This window comes from Elgaria multicarinata, chromosome 3, assembly GCF_023053635.1.
Source record: "Elgaria multicarinata webbii isolate HBS135686 ecotype San Diego chromosome 3, rElgMul1.1.pri, whole genome shotgun sequence".
NCBI classification, from domain to species: Eukaryota; Metazoa; Chordata; class Lepidosauria; order Squamata; family Anguidae; genus Elgaria; species Elgaria multicarinata.
In genome coordinates this window covers 3,598,939-3,614,753 of record NC_086173.1, presented here as the reverse complement: position 1 = coordinate 3,614,753, position 15,815 = coordinate 3,598,939, and the positions used below count along the sequence as shown (strand labels likewise).

At 44.5% G+C, this 15,815-nt stretch overlaps 1 protein-coding gene across 2 annotated transcripts in view; it reads right to left on the bottom strand.

Annotated features, from left to right (window-relative positions):
• The window catches only part of TRIP10 (thyroid hormone receptor interactor 10), a 95,354-nt gene extending 87,757 nt beyond the window's left edge, over positions 1 to 7,597 (bottom strand). For both annotated transcript variants that reach the window (XM_063119106.1, XM_063119107.1), the window contains exon 1: positions 7,514 to 7,597. In XM_063119106.1, coding sequence (XP_062975176.1) covers positions 7,514 to 7,537 — 24 coding nt within the window. In that variant the 5' untranslated portion in view covers positions 7,538 to 7,597. The remainder of the gene's footprint in view (positions 1 to 7,513) is intronic.
• Between the last annotated feature and the right edge of the window lie 8,218 nt (positions 7,598 to 15,815).

Genomic DNA, 15,815 nt, shown 5'->3' with positions numbered 1-15,815 from the left:
AACCACAAATAATACTTCATATCCCACTCTTCTACAACTGTATTTAGAGCGGCAAATCCAGAGAGAGGGAGAGGCTAAGAGGCTAACCAAAAAATTGCAGCATAGGGGCAGAACCTAACGAAACAAGATCAGTATATTCTGTTTCCTTGGAAAGACTGGAGACCTCATCAAGTTGGGTAGAGAGTCACCAAGGGCCATTTCACACATCAGAGAGGGCAAACCCAGGTTTGTCATCAAGAATGAACTTAGCAGGGACCCGTAGAATGAAAATGGGTTTGATGCAACGTTTATAAAAATTTAAACAGCATTTAAAGTGTGTAGTCAAAAATCCTAACATGTTAAGAGGTCCTGAAAGCAAGCAAGAGAACCTGAACACGTGGATAATAAATATAATTCCTAATGGATGCTTACTGTTTCTCAATTCCCTTCCTTGGCTACTGCAGAAATTGTCTCCCGTAGAAACTCACTAAGGAATAGCTATTTGCAACGCTATCCTCTAAACCAATTACCTTCCGTTAGAAAAAAGAAAGAAAAGAAACTCATTTCCCAATCCCAAACTCACACGTAACCCAAATTGGTGCAACAAAAAACCAAAAACCTGTGAAAAGGAAACAGCACCATCCCCAAGGGACTGTATCACTCATACTAATCCCAGTTCAAAGGGCACACTGGAAAATGGAATGAAGCAATCCAGTTGGTTGGTTTACATGAGGCCTTGCTGCGGACACCCTTATTTGAGACAATACAGGTTTCAAACCTATTTGGTACAATCACATTTCTTCCTGAGGGAAAAGACTGAACTATACCAACATTTTAACCTGCATGTAGGCATGGTGAATCCAAGTATCAGGAAGAAAACTTGAAATTAAAGAAAAGAAAAACCTGCATCCAAGTCAACACAAACAAAAAAGGAACTGCAACTACCACCAGGAAGTCAGCTGCTTTTCTAAGAAATGCCAACATAGAAGGAAATGCTGGAGGCTTTCAAACCCAGAGATGGAAGGTATGTTTTATACGCAGGACAAATACTCCCATTGCTTGGCGAGAGTGTACCTGGTGGATAGCTAGTTTAATTGCCAGCAGGAAGAATGTAGATAACTAAATCACTTTCCTTATGATACTAGAAGAAGCTGGACTGGACAATCCAGTATGAGTTTGCTTTGCTTTTTATTTCTACTAAAACAAATCCAGATCTACTGCAATTCGCCATTTCCCCTCTTGATGATATGCAACCCAACGCTATGCATGTTTACTTGTTCAGTGATACTTCCACAAGTTCAGTGATACTTCCATAAATATATGTGTGTGTCACCCTCCAGATGTTGTTGGACTGTAATTCCCACCGTCCCTCACTATTCGTTATTCTGGCTTGGGTAATGGGAGTTCCAGTCCAACAAATCTGGAGTGCCAGCCATTCCCCACACCTGAGAAGTAGGATTACAGTCCTAGAAATTGAGCACATCCAAACTGTACCACCTTTATTCTTAAAAGTTCTTGAAGCAAGATGGGGCTGCTACTTCCATTTTAGATTGGAGAACTGGATTCACAGGGGCTGACTAGCATTTCCCCCATGGCATTCAAGACAGGAAATTTAATCAACATCTCTGAGTAGCATTGTGTAATAGCCATTGGAAAACTCTGCATAGGAATGACCCACCTTAGCTACTTCTTGCTAGATGGCAATGTTGCCTCCATGTAGAGAATGCACTTACAATGCAAGTCAACTCACTTGTAAGAGTTCAATGGGAATCACTCACAGGTAAGTGTGTACGGGATGGCAGTCAAAGTTATAAAATTTAGGAAAGCATAAAAGAAAGAAAGATTAACACAATTTTGTAACCATCACCAAAAAGGAGTTCAACTAAGTGATCAAAAGTGACTTGACAGAAATTCAGTATTTTGTTTGAAAAATCCAGTACATAAAGCTTGATATAGCTAAAGGATTTGAGGGCGGGATTTTATTTATTTATTTAAAACATTTATAGCCCACCCTATATCATTAAGATCTTAGGGCGGCGTACAGATAAAAGCATACAGTATAAAACAGTAAATATACACATCTAAAAACAAATTAAACCATAAACTAAGTTAAAACAATATATAACTTAAAAGCAGTAAAACAATTAAAACAGTTAAAACAATGTGCCGTCTTAGTGAATTTAACCATTAAAGGCTTTGTTAAAAAGCCATGATTTTACTTGGCGCCGGAATGAAATCAGCGTTGGCGCCAGCGTTGCATTCGGTGAAGAGGAGGGGAAGGAATTCTACTATCTACATCCTACTACAGTTCTCCTACTATCAGAAATAACAGGGGGATTCCTCTTACTAAGAAACAACAGGGGGATTCCTCTTACTAAGAAATAACAAGGGGATTCCTCTTACTAAGTAAGCTGTTCACGCTCACAATTGGGAGGGGGGATGGAATTCATGAATTATTTCATCCACCTTGTATCCTCCCCAAAGGGTGCAGGGTACGTAAAACTCCCCAAAGGGTGCTTTTGTTGTTATTTATTCGTTCAGTCGTTTCCGACTTCGTGACTTCATGGACCATCCCAAGCCAGAGCTTTCTGTCGGCCGTTGCCACCCCCAGCTTCCCCAAGGTCAAGTCTGTCACCTCCAGAATATCATCCATCCCTCTTGCCCTTGGTCGGCCCCTCTTCCTTTTGCCTTCCACTTTCCCTAGCATCAGCCTCTTCTCCAGGGTGTCCTGTCTTCTCATTATGTGGCCAAAGTACTTCGGTTTTGCCTTTGATACCATTCCCTCAAGTGAGCAGTCTGGCTTTATTGCCTGGAGTATGGACTGGTTGGATCTTCTTGCAGTCCACGGCACTCTCAGAATTTTCCTCCAACACCACAGTTCAAAAGCATCTATCTTCCTTCGCTCAGCCTTCCTTATGGTCCAGCTCTCGCAGCCATAGGTTACTACGGGGAATACCATTGCTTTAACTATGCGGACCTTTGTTGTCAGTGTGGTGTCTCTGCTCTTAACTATTTTATCGAGATTTGTCATTGCTCTCCTCCCAAGAAGTAAACGTCTTCTGATTTCCTGGCTGCAGTCAGCGTCTGCAGTAATCTTTGCGCCCAGAAATACAAAGTCTGTCACTGCCTCCACGTTTTCTCCCTCTATTTGCCAGTTATCAATCAAGCTGGTTGCCATAATCTTGGTTTTTTTGAGGTTCAAGGCAAGGGTTAGGGGAGCATGCCTCCACTTGGTGACTCACTTGGGGCAGCTTTGGTTGGCGAAACCTGGTGCACAGCTGAGCTGTGTCTCTGACTGAAGCGCAAGCTAAGGGAGTTGTAGCCAGTGCCTCGGCTAGGGACCAAATGACATCAGGGGCCATCATAAGGCTCACGAAAGGGGCCAGAGGTGGTTCCCCACCCCTGCAGTAGATATTTCACCACATCCCACCTTAATTCTGTATCTATACAGAAAGATCCCAAAACTGATATTACTGACTACTAGAAATAGGTTTCTCATCAATAAAAATCCAAAACAAGATATCAGACAAACTTCTAATCATAAACACAATTCTATACATTAGGTGTATTTTTACACCAGTCTTTAGGAATAATTAGCTTGTGCAACATAAATATTTATGTTTCTGCAACAGGTAATTTTGGGTAACTCCGGTGAAACTTTTAGATACTTCCCATCTGTAACATTAGCAAACGACACACAGACTACCTCAGCTCTTAGACAGCTTGCACTTCGGAGACCTAAAAGAGATTTCAGCCATTGAAGGGAAATGAGAAGGATTGAAATGAGAAGGTGGGAGAATATGCTGAAGGTAGGGTGACCCTATGAAAAGGAGGACTGGGCTCCTGCATCTTTAACAGTTGCATAGAAAAGGGAATTTCAGCAGATGTGATTTGTATATATGGAGAACCTGATGAAATTCTGTCTTCATCACAACAGTAAAAGGTGCAGGAGCTATACTAGAGTGACCAGATTTAAAAGAGGTCAGGACACCTGCAGCTTTAACTGTTGTGATGAAGAGGAAATTTCCCCAGTTTCCCCATATATACATATGACACCTGCTGAAATTGCCTTTTCAATACAACTGTTAAAGATACAGGAGCCCTGTCCTCCTTTTCATATGGCCACCCTATGCTGAAGGGAACAGACAATACCCCACCTAACGCAAACAGTACTGGCTAAAGCGTAAGGAACGTTTGATCCTACCCAATTCACCTATATAAACAGACTAACAATCAAAGTCTTGCAAATCTTTATCTAAAGATTAACAAAAATACTTAAACCACACCCAGATATGCTGCAGAACAATCTGAACAACACACAACAAGTTAAATAAATCTGCACAGAAAGAACTCAGCGTAGGCCTCTTCATCCCAGACCTCAAAGAGAAATTCTGATGCACCCTGCACCAGAGGGCAGAATTACAAGTTATACGGATAAACACTTATCCACTGGTTAGTGTTAGTGCAAGTGTAGAGGGGTTTACAAGGGGAAACGCAGAATGCAGAAGAGAGCTTAAACATTCCTATGCCTGCAAGCCTCCCACTGCTTTTTCTTCCAACCACACTTCTTCTAGCCTGGGTGGGGGACAAATAGTTGAAATACAGCAAGGTTTGGCCATTTTTGAGGAAGAATTTGTGGAGCAAGGTAGGTTCTTAAACATGTATTCTCTTCCTGCAAATTACCTCCCTATCCTTCAGATTATGGTGGAGGGTACAGAATTGGAAACCCCATGTTTCCCTTTTAACACATGGTTGCTCCAAATTAGATGTTAACACATTACAGATAGAAGGTCTAGATTTTATGTACAGGAACAGTTGCTCTTTTTTGCACATCAAAAAACAACACACACACTATCAAGTGATGGGGAAATCAGCTGTATGAAACCACAAGTTGATCAGATTTTAGGATACTTTTTTACTACGCTGATAGCATTTCCATGTGGGAAAAAGCATACTAAACAATATGATTGGGAAATGTGACGATCATATGCACCTGTCCATATGTGTGTATACACACACACACACACACACACACTTTTGTTGCACATACAGATGGTGCACACGCCAAGCAAAGAAATGGTTAACTGTTGCTTCCCAGCACATCTACATACAACAAAACAGACTTGCATAGGGTTAACATGGTCTACACGCAATTTGCATGCTATTTCCTACATCTAAACAGCTCCCAGCTAAATACACCAAGCTCAAGAACAATACATTCAGGTACCCAGTATAAAATTTCGTTGTTGGAACTATGACATTCTGAGTGAAGGAATACTTAGCAACCATGAATGGTATGAACCCATTGTCAACTTTTGGCTTCTAAAAATGCCCATTCTAGTCTCTTTGAGATGACACCAGAACCCAAGTCTGTAGAACTAGCTTACGTTGTGTTTTGCAGATTTGGGGTCATTTGCTCCTGTCAGTGAAAGTTGTTGGAGACTGAATCTTTGGAGCATTTAAGTATTATTTCCCCTGCCCACAGGCGCCAGAAATAGCCTACTCTATTCTAGCAATCCAGGCTAGAGTTAAGCTCTGATCAAACTAGATTAGACACATCAGCTTTAATTAAGGGGTGAGAAAGACACCTTTGGGATCTTGTATGCAAGAGGAAGTGTTGACCCTTATAGGAACTAAGAAAATACTTAAGGGCATTTTAAATAAGGGATGGGAAGCATCTGAGAAACTAATTCTCTTCCATTTACCCTATGGAGCAAGAATAACTTGTAAGCAACTGAGAAGAGAAACAGAGAAGTGAATGGAAAATGCAGACTATAAGAAGATTGATATAGGCCAAAGATGCTCCTAAACGAGTGTTTTCAACTTCAGCCCTCACCTTTAATTCATTTAAAAAAGGGATCTAAAGGGGGCTACCTCCTCTGCTTTTCTGATTCAGCAACAGCTCTTATTGACCAGAAAAGTCACATTGATTTTCTAGATGGTACCAGGTCCACTCCATAAACTCATCGCCAAATATAAAATCTATATATCCATTGGGAGGTTTTTTTGTGTTGTGGGAGGATGGTTTGACTCCTACCCTATAAAGATCCTACGCCCTCTGAGGTTCTGAGAACAGGGCAAGCTATAAGCCAAACTTTTCCAAATCCTTTCCTTCAGCTTACTTCTGTCAGAAAACTAGCAGCCCTTCATGCAGATTAGTTATGCTTTAACTATTAAGAAACCATGACTATGCACTGGCTTTCTAAAGGTAACACACATTCGTACACCACAGGGCTTCTAGTTATTAATAAAAACGAGGAAACGAGAAAACCACGCAGGACCAAAGTCAACCCACCCATTCTCGATTAATTTGGAGCACAAAAGTACAACCTTGAATAATGAGCATTCTTTGGGTTCTGCGTTTCTTAACATGGGCTAATATTAGAATCACACTTCATCCACAAATTACTAGTACTTATTTTTTTTGCCACGCTTCACCAGCTCTGATTTACTGATTTATGTACAGCAGGACAGTTAAAGGGAATTCAAGGATAATGTTGTTGAATATCTGCCCCCTCCTCCACTTGAGGCATGGCGAGGCCAAATTACACAAAAACACCCCAAGTGGGTGCTTGGGGGCAAGTCTTCTTAAGGTCAGTAACAACAGAACACATCATGCAAGATCCAGGGCCCATCCCATAGAATGTCACAATGAAAACTGAGGCACACCCCTCTTAAATCACAAGGCAGTGTCCACCACCTGAGAACTGTACCCCAGCATGGAAAAGGATCCTGGTGCAGCAGCAGGGCCAATGCGGTGGGGGATCCCAAAGTGATAAGGCACAGGAGCTCTGGTCTGTCTTGCCATTTTTGAGTTACCTGTTGCAAGGTAAGTGTTCAGGGGAGCTGGGTGGGCCTGCTATGGACGCAACTACAGCTTTAAATAGTGAAGCTCAAAAATGTGAAAGTGCCTCCTCTTTCTTTCAGGTGGTCCAAAGAAAGTCAAACGGTGTTAACAGGGATATTCCTCCTACAAGCTCAAAGTAGATCACCTTGTGATCTGGGAAGGTTTATATTCACTACTCAGGGTAGGGTGGGGTGGGGGTGAGGGCCCTACGCACGATTCCCTCCACCAGGGAGAAAAAAGTTTTTTCTCATAAAAGGGGCCGGAGAGGGAGAGGGGCAAGAGGGTCGCCAAACGAGAAACGGGATGGAACAAGGATGGGAAAGAGCCCAGGGCGAGGAGAGGCAGTGTTAGCAACCACCAAAGATATATTTTGGGGGGTGGGGGGGGGGTGGGAGACTAAAGCAGCAGGGAAGGGGGAAATTTGGTGCAGAGGAGGCTACTAGGATCTGGGAAGGGAAGAAATTTGTGGTCGGGGAAGAGACCAAGCTTTAAGGCAAGGGCGAGTCTTGAAATTATCGACCTGGGTGGGGAAGGAAGAAGGCGAGTGGTCGGATGGGGAGGGAATGTGGGCAGGGAGGAAAAGCACGAACAAGCGGGAGGGAGCAGAGAAATCTGGGGGCGCATCAGGAAATGGAGCGCGGCGCCCAGCCCAGCCCAGCCCGGCCCGGCGGCGGCGCCCTCGCTTACCCAGAGCTCCGTGCCCCAGTCCATGCTGGCTGCGCCCTCGCCGTGCGCTCTGGCTTCCTCCCCGCAGGCCCACCCGAAGGCCGGTTCGCCGCTGCTGCTGCTGCTGCCGCCGCCGTCCCGAGGAGTCCCACTCACTCCGCCGTCCGCACAACCCCCAGCGCCTGCCCGGGACACTCCCCGCTCCGCCCCCGACTGCGCTCCTTAAAGGCGCAGGCAGCCCGGGAAGAGTGGGCATGCCCCGGGCCTGGCGTGGGGGCGCCGCCTCGCCTCGCCTCGCGCGCGCTCTTGCCGCTTCTTTCCCTCTGGGCTTCCAAGCGTTTATGGATGCAAATGCGGGCGGGGGCGCCCTGGTTTCCTCCCGGGATCAGCGGGCGGAGGGCGCCGGCCTGCGGGAACCAAACGCCGCCGCCGCCGCCCTCCTCCTCCTCCTCCTCCTCCTTCCCGAGCGCAACTTCCTAACTTCCACTCATCTCCACCACCAAGCTGCCCTGCCAGGCGCGCCTCCTTGGGAGCAAGCCCAACGGAGCGGGACTTTCTGAGAAGAAACTGCCATAGGGGATGTGGCTCCGCGCGCGTTTAGGATCGGGCTAAAAGGAAGGCGGTGGCGGCAGCCAAATACTGCACCGCCCCCACCCCACCCCACCCCAAACACACACACACACACTCCTGCCTTCTCAACGATGAGAAGGGCTTTTGCATTTATTTATTTTTTAGCAGACGCTCAGATGCTGCCTTTGGCGGAACTGGGCATGTTTAGCCTGGAGACGAGAAGATGGAGGGGAGACATGAGAGCGCTCTTCAAAGACTTGAAAGGTTGTCACACAGAGGAGGGCCAGGAACTCTTCTCCATCCTCCCAGAGTGCAGGACACGGAATAATGGGCTCAAGTTAAAAGGAAGCCAGATTCCAGCTGGACATCAGGAAAAACTTCCTGACTGTTAGAGCAGTATGACAATGGAATCAGTTGCCTAGGGAGGTTGTGGGCTCTCCCACACTAGAGGCCTTCAAGAGGCAGCTAGACTAACATCTGTCAGGGATGCTTTAGGGTGGATTCCTGCATTGAGCAGGGGGTTGGACTTGATGGCCTTGTAGGCCCCTTCCAACTCTGCTATTCTATGATATGATTCTATGACTTCCTGGGGAAGAGAAGTCCAGAGCTGAGCACAACCTCAACTCCTCAAAGTGCGCCTGAAGGGACCCACACCAGGTCCCTTCAGGTGCCAAAAAGAAACCCGTCCTTGTGGCACCAGCCGCCGGGTTTTTGCTGAGGGCGGTGCGGCGTTTGCATGAAGTGTTTCCACGTGGTTGCCCCCGTCTAACTGGTGACTCCTTTGCAGCACTAACGCGAAGCCCTGGCCCCAGAAGGTGTTTTGTCAGCAGCAGCAACAGCCACATCTCTGCCTTGTGAGAGGGACCGACAGCCCCCTGATCCTTTTCTTCTTAGGAGAGCGTCTTCTGTCCCCAAATAAGCATCCACGTGCATCTCTACGGCTTGCAGGGCATCAAATCAGAGGTGGTGCGTTATTGGTGTTAGCAATACATATATGAATGAATTGTGGATGATACAGGCTATACGGGAATGGTAGCTTTCATTTTCTTATACAAATACGTACCTGCCCGGACTCTAAGATCATCCTCAGGGGGTCCTCAGTGAGGCCCTACCAAAGGAAGTGAGGCGGGTGACTACCAGGAGGAGGGCCTTCTCTGCTGTGGCACCTCAGCTTTAGAATGAGCTCCCTAGGCAGGATCTACACTACTGCTTTAAAGCGCTTTATAACAGTAGTGACAACTGTTGGGGCCCAGGACACACTCCAAAACATTTTCAAAGAGCTTTAAAGCGCTTTAAAGCAGTAGTGGCAATTATGTTCTACTCTTCCCCGACACCAGGTGAAAACTTTTAAAGAAATTTCCCCAGTGTTTTAGGATTTTACCATGCTAGCCTTTTATCTCTGCTGTTTTAAATCTGTATTTTAAATGTCTACATTGCTGCTCATTTTCATTTTGGTTGAGCTTTTATACTGTAGCTTAATTTTATTTATTTATTTATTTATTTATTTATTACATTTATATACCGCCCCATAGCTGAAGCTCTCTGGGTGGTTTGCAAAAGTTAAGTTTCCATATTTTATACTTTAAACTGCACTTTATGGTTTTAATTTTTGTGAATCACTCAGAGAACTTCAGCTATTGGGTGGTATAGAAATGAAATGAATAAAGTAGACTTTCAGGGCAGTGCTAAGGGCAGGAGTGCAGAGGTACCTTCAGTATGTGCATTGCCAAGCTGAATGCTACAACTCTACCTCCTGCCTGTCCTTTCTCATTGGTACCCTTGGGACCAGCAGGGGCCGTGGCAGGCGATGGGATAGGTAGCAAATGAAGTCAAAGGTGCTTCCAAACAAGGCTTTTATAATGCCATCACACTGCCTCGTTCACAAAATTTTACTGTGGCCTCAGATACTGTCTTCCACTCCACCGCGCCTTCAGCCGTTTTTGCTTTCTGCAGGAAGAAAGCCCCCCCCCCCCCAGCTCAACACATGCTTTGCATACAGAAATTCCCAGGTTTGATCCTGGCATTTCGAAATAGGGCAGGTTCTCCTGAAATCCTGAAAAGCTGCTTCCAGTCACTGCTGGTAATACTGGACTAGACGGCCTAATGGCCTTACTCAGCTGCTTCCTGTGTTGGTATGTTCCTATGAAAAAGATGGACTTGTTGCACAGTGCCTTCCAAAGGTTAGCCCTAGGAGCCCTCCCTCTGGAAGCACCCCAGGGAGCTGCACTGCAGCCTTCCTCGAAGCATGGTCTGCCAGGGAGTAGAACAGACTGGATGGCCTCATAGGCCCCTTCCTACTCTACTATTCTAAGAACGTCTGCTTTTATAGTAATTGGATATGCTAGCTGCTGCTTTTAGGATTATGGTGTTCTGTCGGCTTTATCTGGTTCTGAGTTTTAAGTTCCAACAGTTTTACATTTATTGCTTTATTGAAAATGGGCCCTGCTTTATTTTGTAAGACATTTGCATTGCTGCTGTTTTTATCTGGTTGAGCTTTTATATTGTATTTTGTACTATGGTTTTTATACTGTTGTTTTATACTTCGAATGTTTTTAATTTTTGTGAACCGCCCAGAGAGCTTCGGCTATTGGGCGGTATAGAAATATAATAAATAAATAAATAAATAAAATAAAAATTTGAGAACCTTTAGCTGAATACCAGAGTAGAAAGTAATATTTATATTAATAATTCCTATCCCTAACTCTAGTAAATGTGGAACTGGAGGAAATAGTTATTCCAGACTAATGAAAGTGAATCACACAGATGTGCTCTTACACATCAGTTTTGGCAAATGTACTGATAGTGCCTGATTATCCAAGAATCAGTCCCACTGAGTTAAATGGGACTTCGTCCCAGGTAAGTGTGTATATGAGTGCAGTGTAATGGTGCTTCCAGAGGGAGGCTTTCTAGTGCTAATAGCGTTGGGCACCTGTTCTGTTTTTTCCTCTTTAGGGTGTCTACATCAAGGGAAAAACTTACATCCTTACCAAGATTTTTTTCCTTGGGTCTTTCCATGTTCACTACAAACTCCTAATAATAATAACAACAACAATAATAACAATAATATAATTATTTCTTTAGACTACAACCAATAGCGACCACGTGATTTGCAGTTGAAAACTTCCTGTCTGAGCAATGCTCCATAAAGGTCATTGAAACAGCGCCATCTAGTGATGGAATTAATCCCACAATTATTTTAAACACTGCATTATCTCCAGGTTTCTTAAAAGTGAGATTACCAAGGAAAAGAGCAGGAGATGTCCTGGAGGTTGACCATGCCATGTAAAGAACCAGCAAACTTCTGTGAGTGACCAATCATGAGTGTGCAATAAATCACTCATGCAGAGAAGCTCTAAGTAGATTTTCTCTGTTAATGCAGAAGATAGAAGCAGTAACAAAATATGTGAGGCTCACAAGCAGAAGAAATCATCTGTACCTGTAAACGCCTGCAAATTAGGCATGGCGATGGAGGCTGGTGTCTCCAATGTCAGTGGGGTAGTGAATCCGCTCCCGGTTTCAATCAGAACTCTAAAGCTATCCAAAGTACAAGCTTGGATGGTTCTGACTGAAACCTGAAGCAGTTTCACTGCCCCACTGATATCAGAGTCACCAGCCTCCGCTGGATGGTGCCATAAAAGCCTTGTCTGTAAGCACTGCTAATATCTGTTCTTTAACTTTGGGCCGTGAGAAGCAGAGCTTTACAATCGGCTGAGATCACGAAGGCATCCTTCTGTGATATCCCAAGACAAAGCTTTCTCTCAGCGAGAACCACAGACTTTGCTGTCAGCAAAAATTACCCTGACCTCCCTATGGTAGTGAACATTATACCAGCTTCCCATGCTCCTGACCTCAGGAAATTTCGCTTCCTCTTAAAAATGACCTTCAGAATCTACCAATATCAGTAGGAAATGCTACTTTGCGAAACTGTCTGCAAAACCACTATGGAATGCATACCGGGGGGGGGGGGGGCAGAGTTGCTTACAGAATCCTATTGTGTTGTCATGGTGACTGGGGTGTGTGTGTGTCTGGGGAAGCTGGTTGGCTCAGACTGAAAACTATGCTGAGTAAGGTGATTTTTTGTTTTCCTCCAAAGAGCATATGTTCAAGATCACTTGCCTTTTAACACTCATTAACCACCCTGTTGTAATTACAGCGAACGCAACAGAGCGTGCTTCCTTCCACCCATCTAATACAGACTTATGGGTAACCCACGATCTCTTCCCTGTATTAGGGCTCAGTCCTAGGATGGCTGGGAAATGCTAGCAGCTGTTGAACTTTTTTCTGTCTAAACATGCATAGGAATTGCACCCTTAATTATTGCAACAAAGTGGTGGCAATTATTCTAGTTTAAGAAATGTAGAGTCTAAAGTGGGATTGCAGAAGGTATCCTAAAAATAGTAAGTCTTCGTTTTATTGAAGCAACCATTTTGCTTGTTTTCAGTCTAAAACAAAACGTGATCAAAATATTTTCAGTTCGTTATAATTTCCTACCGAGACCCAGCACTTATATGTTCCTAGAGATGTCGGACCTGGCCACGGTGACACATGCCTTAGTTACATCCCGATTGGATTACTGTAACGCGCTCTACGTGGGGCTGCCTGTGAAGAATGTTTGGAAACTCCAGCTGGTTCAAAGAGCTGCAGCCAGATTGTTGACCGGGGCTGGTTACAGGGAGCAGACAACTCCCCTGTTAAAACAGCTCCACTGGCTTCCAGTCTGTTTCCGGGCACAATTCAAAGTGCTGGTTATGACCTATAAAGCTCTATATGGTTCGGGTCCAGGTTATTTGAAAGAACGTATTCTCCCTTATGAGCCTGCCCGTGCTTTGAGATCTTCTGGAGAAGCCCTTCTTTCAGTCCCACCTTCTTCACAGGCACACTTGGTGGGAACATGAGAGAGGGCCTTCTCGGTGGCTGCTCCGGTGCTCTGGAACTCTCTTCCTGGGGAAGCTAGGCTGGCTCCCTCCTTGATGGGCTTTCGGAAGCAGGCTAAAACTTTTTTGTTCCAGCAGGCCTTTGGAGAATAATCCGGCCCTCCATCTATGTCAATGTCTTATAATTTTGTTGTGTATTTTTTTAATTGTTTATGGTTTTGTTTCCCTCCCCCCCCCCAATGTATATTTTAAACTTTGTAAGGCCGCCTTGAGGCCCAGCATTGGGCAAAAGGCGGGATACAAATAAATATAATAATAATAATAATAATAATAATAATAATAAGTGGTGACATATTACGTTGTGTATTCTTCCTGCCATGAGCATATGGATAATAATATCTAGCAATTATATAGTGTTCAAAGTGTTTCACAAACAAGTATTTTATTGTAGTCCTCACAACCCTGCAAGGTAGCTCAGTAGTATTATCCACACAGAATTCTGAATATAACGAAGTGGGGGAGGCATTCACATGGCTGAACGTTCCTCCACGCAAAACATAGAAAACTTGCGTGTCAGGAGAAGGCTATCCAATTCCCTCTGCCCCTTTCTGTCTACTGTGAACTTGTTTAAAGAAGTAACTGCTCTTAGAAGTGGTAGATAAACACTTTCATTATTGGAGCAGACATAATCAATTCAGAATAATCAGCTCGATTGAGACACTGATTTGTTTAATTATCAATGTTAAAGAAATGTAGGCCTGACAGGGAAATCTGAAAATACCCCATTAAAAGCCCTTGTCTGATGTGGAAAAACGCCCAAGTACCCAGAAATACTCTCATCCCATTCCCCTCCTTGCTTTTGAATTTGGAGACACAGAAAGCCTGCTTTGCCGGATGCTCTGTCCTGATCTTTTGGCTTCTTATCTGCCATGGTCACATGGTGCTTTTCCCCTTAAACACGCCTGTTTTGTGTTTAGGAACCAGGACAGACATGGAGGCGCATTGCTTCATTGTTTATTACCTAAGTCCCCCTGATTGGGCATTTTGGAAGGGTCAGGGTATACTTGGGACTTTCCAAAGGATCCTTGGGAGGGGGCTTATCAAAGAACAGAATGCAACATTTTGTCATAGGCTGCCAAAATATGGCATTGTTTATGTAAGAAAGGTTTTCTGTTTATGGCTGCGAGAGCTGGACCATAAGGAAAGCTGAGCGAAGGAAGATAGATGCTTTTGAACTGTGGTGTTGGAGGAAAATTCTGAGAGTGCCGTGGACCGCAAGAAGATCAAACCAGTCCATGCTCCAGGAAATCAAGCCAAACTGCTCACTTGAGGGAATGGTATTAAAGGCAAAACTGAAGTACTTTGGCCACATAATGAGAAGACAGGACACCCTGGAGAAGAGGCTGATGCTAGGGAAAGTGGAAGGCAAAAGGAAGAGGGGCCGACCAAGGGCAAGAGGGATGGAGGATATTCTGGAGGTGACAGACTTGACCTTGGGGGAGCTGGGGTGGCGACAGCCGACAGAAAGCTCTGGCGTGGGCTGGTCCATGAAGTCACGAAGAGTCGGAAGCGACTGAACGAATAAACAACTACAACAAAACAACTGCCATTACTCCCAGCCACAAAGGCAGCAACTTAATCTCCAAACCACAGCTATGAAGGGTAAATTTCAAAGGAGAGAAGAGAGAATTTGTAGCATGATTAAGCACGATGGGCGGACAATGGGACATCCCCATTTCAAGTGTCACCTCACCTCTGAAATCGGAGGTGGCTTTAGGCAAACCTGCATCTAATACGCACTCATCTGTAACATGGAATCAATACTGGCCTACCTCACAGGGTTGCTAGACGAACTGAGATAACGTACGTGAAGTGCTTTGAACACATAGAAAAGCATAACATAACTGCTAAGTATTATTTCTTCCACTGAAGCATCTCCACCTCCAAATATTGACTTGACCTTGGGGGAGCTGGGGGTGGCGACGGCCGACAGAAAGCTCTGGCGTGGGCTGGTCCATGAAGTCACGAAGAGGCGGAAGCGACTGAACGAATAAACAACAAAATGGGACTTGTGATCAGTCACGGGAGGGAAGAGTATGATTTCAGCAGAGCAACTTCGATGAGTATAAAAGTTTTCTGATGTGGATGGTGGGCAGAGAGTTCAGCCTTAGGCTTGCTGAGGCTGAGCTGTTCTCCTACGTATGTAGTAAATAAAGCCTCTGCATCAGGATTGGGCTGGAGTCGTTCCTTCCCTAACAGGCATTAATTAGTTATGTCATCTTATATATGGATAATTATAACTGCATTAGTATGTTTTATCAACACTTTGTACTTTAAAATACATTTTTTAGGGAGCAAGTGACCTTGTTATGTGCTACTCGAACTTTAGCTGCATGTCAATGGTGGCTGGTTTACCAAGGTTTTTAAGTGTCCTTTTCTGTTTTTCAGCTGCTGGGTGATTGGTCTGTCCTTGTTTTATTTATCTAGACAGGCCAAAACCTCCAGACAGCTTCAAGGAAGCCTTACCTATTATTATTATTATTATTATTATTAATTTATATAGCACCATCAATGTACATGGTGCTTTGCCAACAAGATGAGCAGGTAAATCAGATGCAGATGGTATCTGGACTTGCTATGGGGCTTATTGTAGGGTCTTTGTGGACTGCAAATGTTTAATTCTTTAAGAAACCATTCATTTGATGGTACATACACGACGTCACACTCATGCACTCCCATGTTACTTCAACATATAGAATCATAGAATAGCAGAGTTGGAAGGGGCCTACAAGGCCATCGAGTCCAACCCCCTGCTCAATGCAGGAATCTACCCTAAAGTATCCCTGACAGATGGTTGTCCAGCTGCCTCTTGAAGGCCT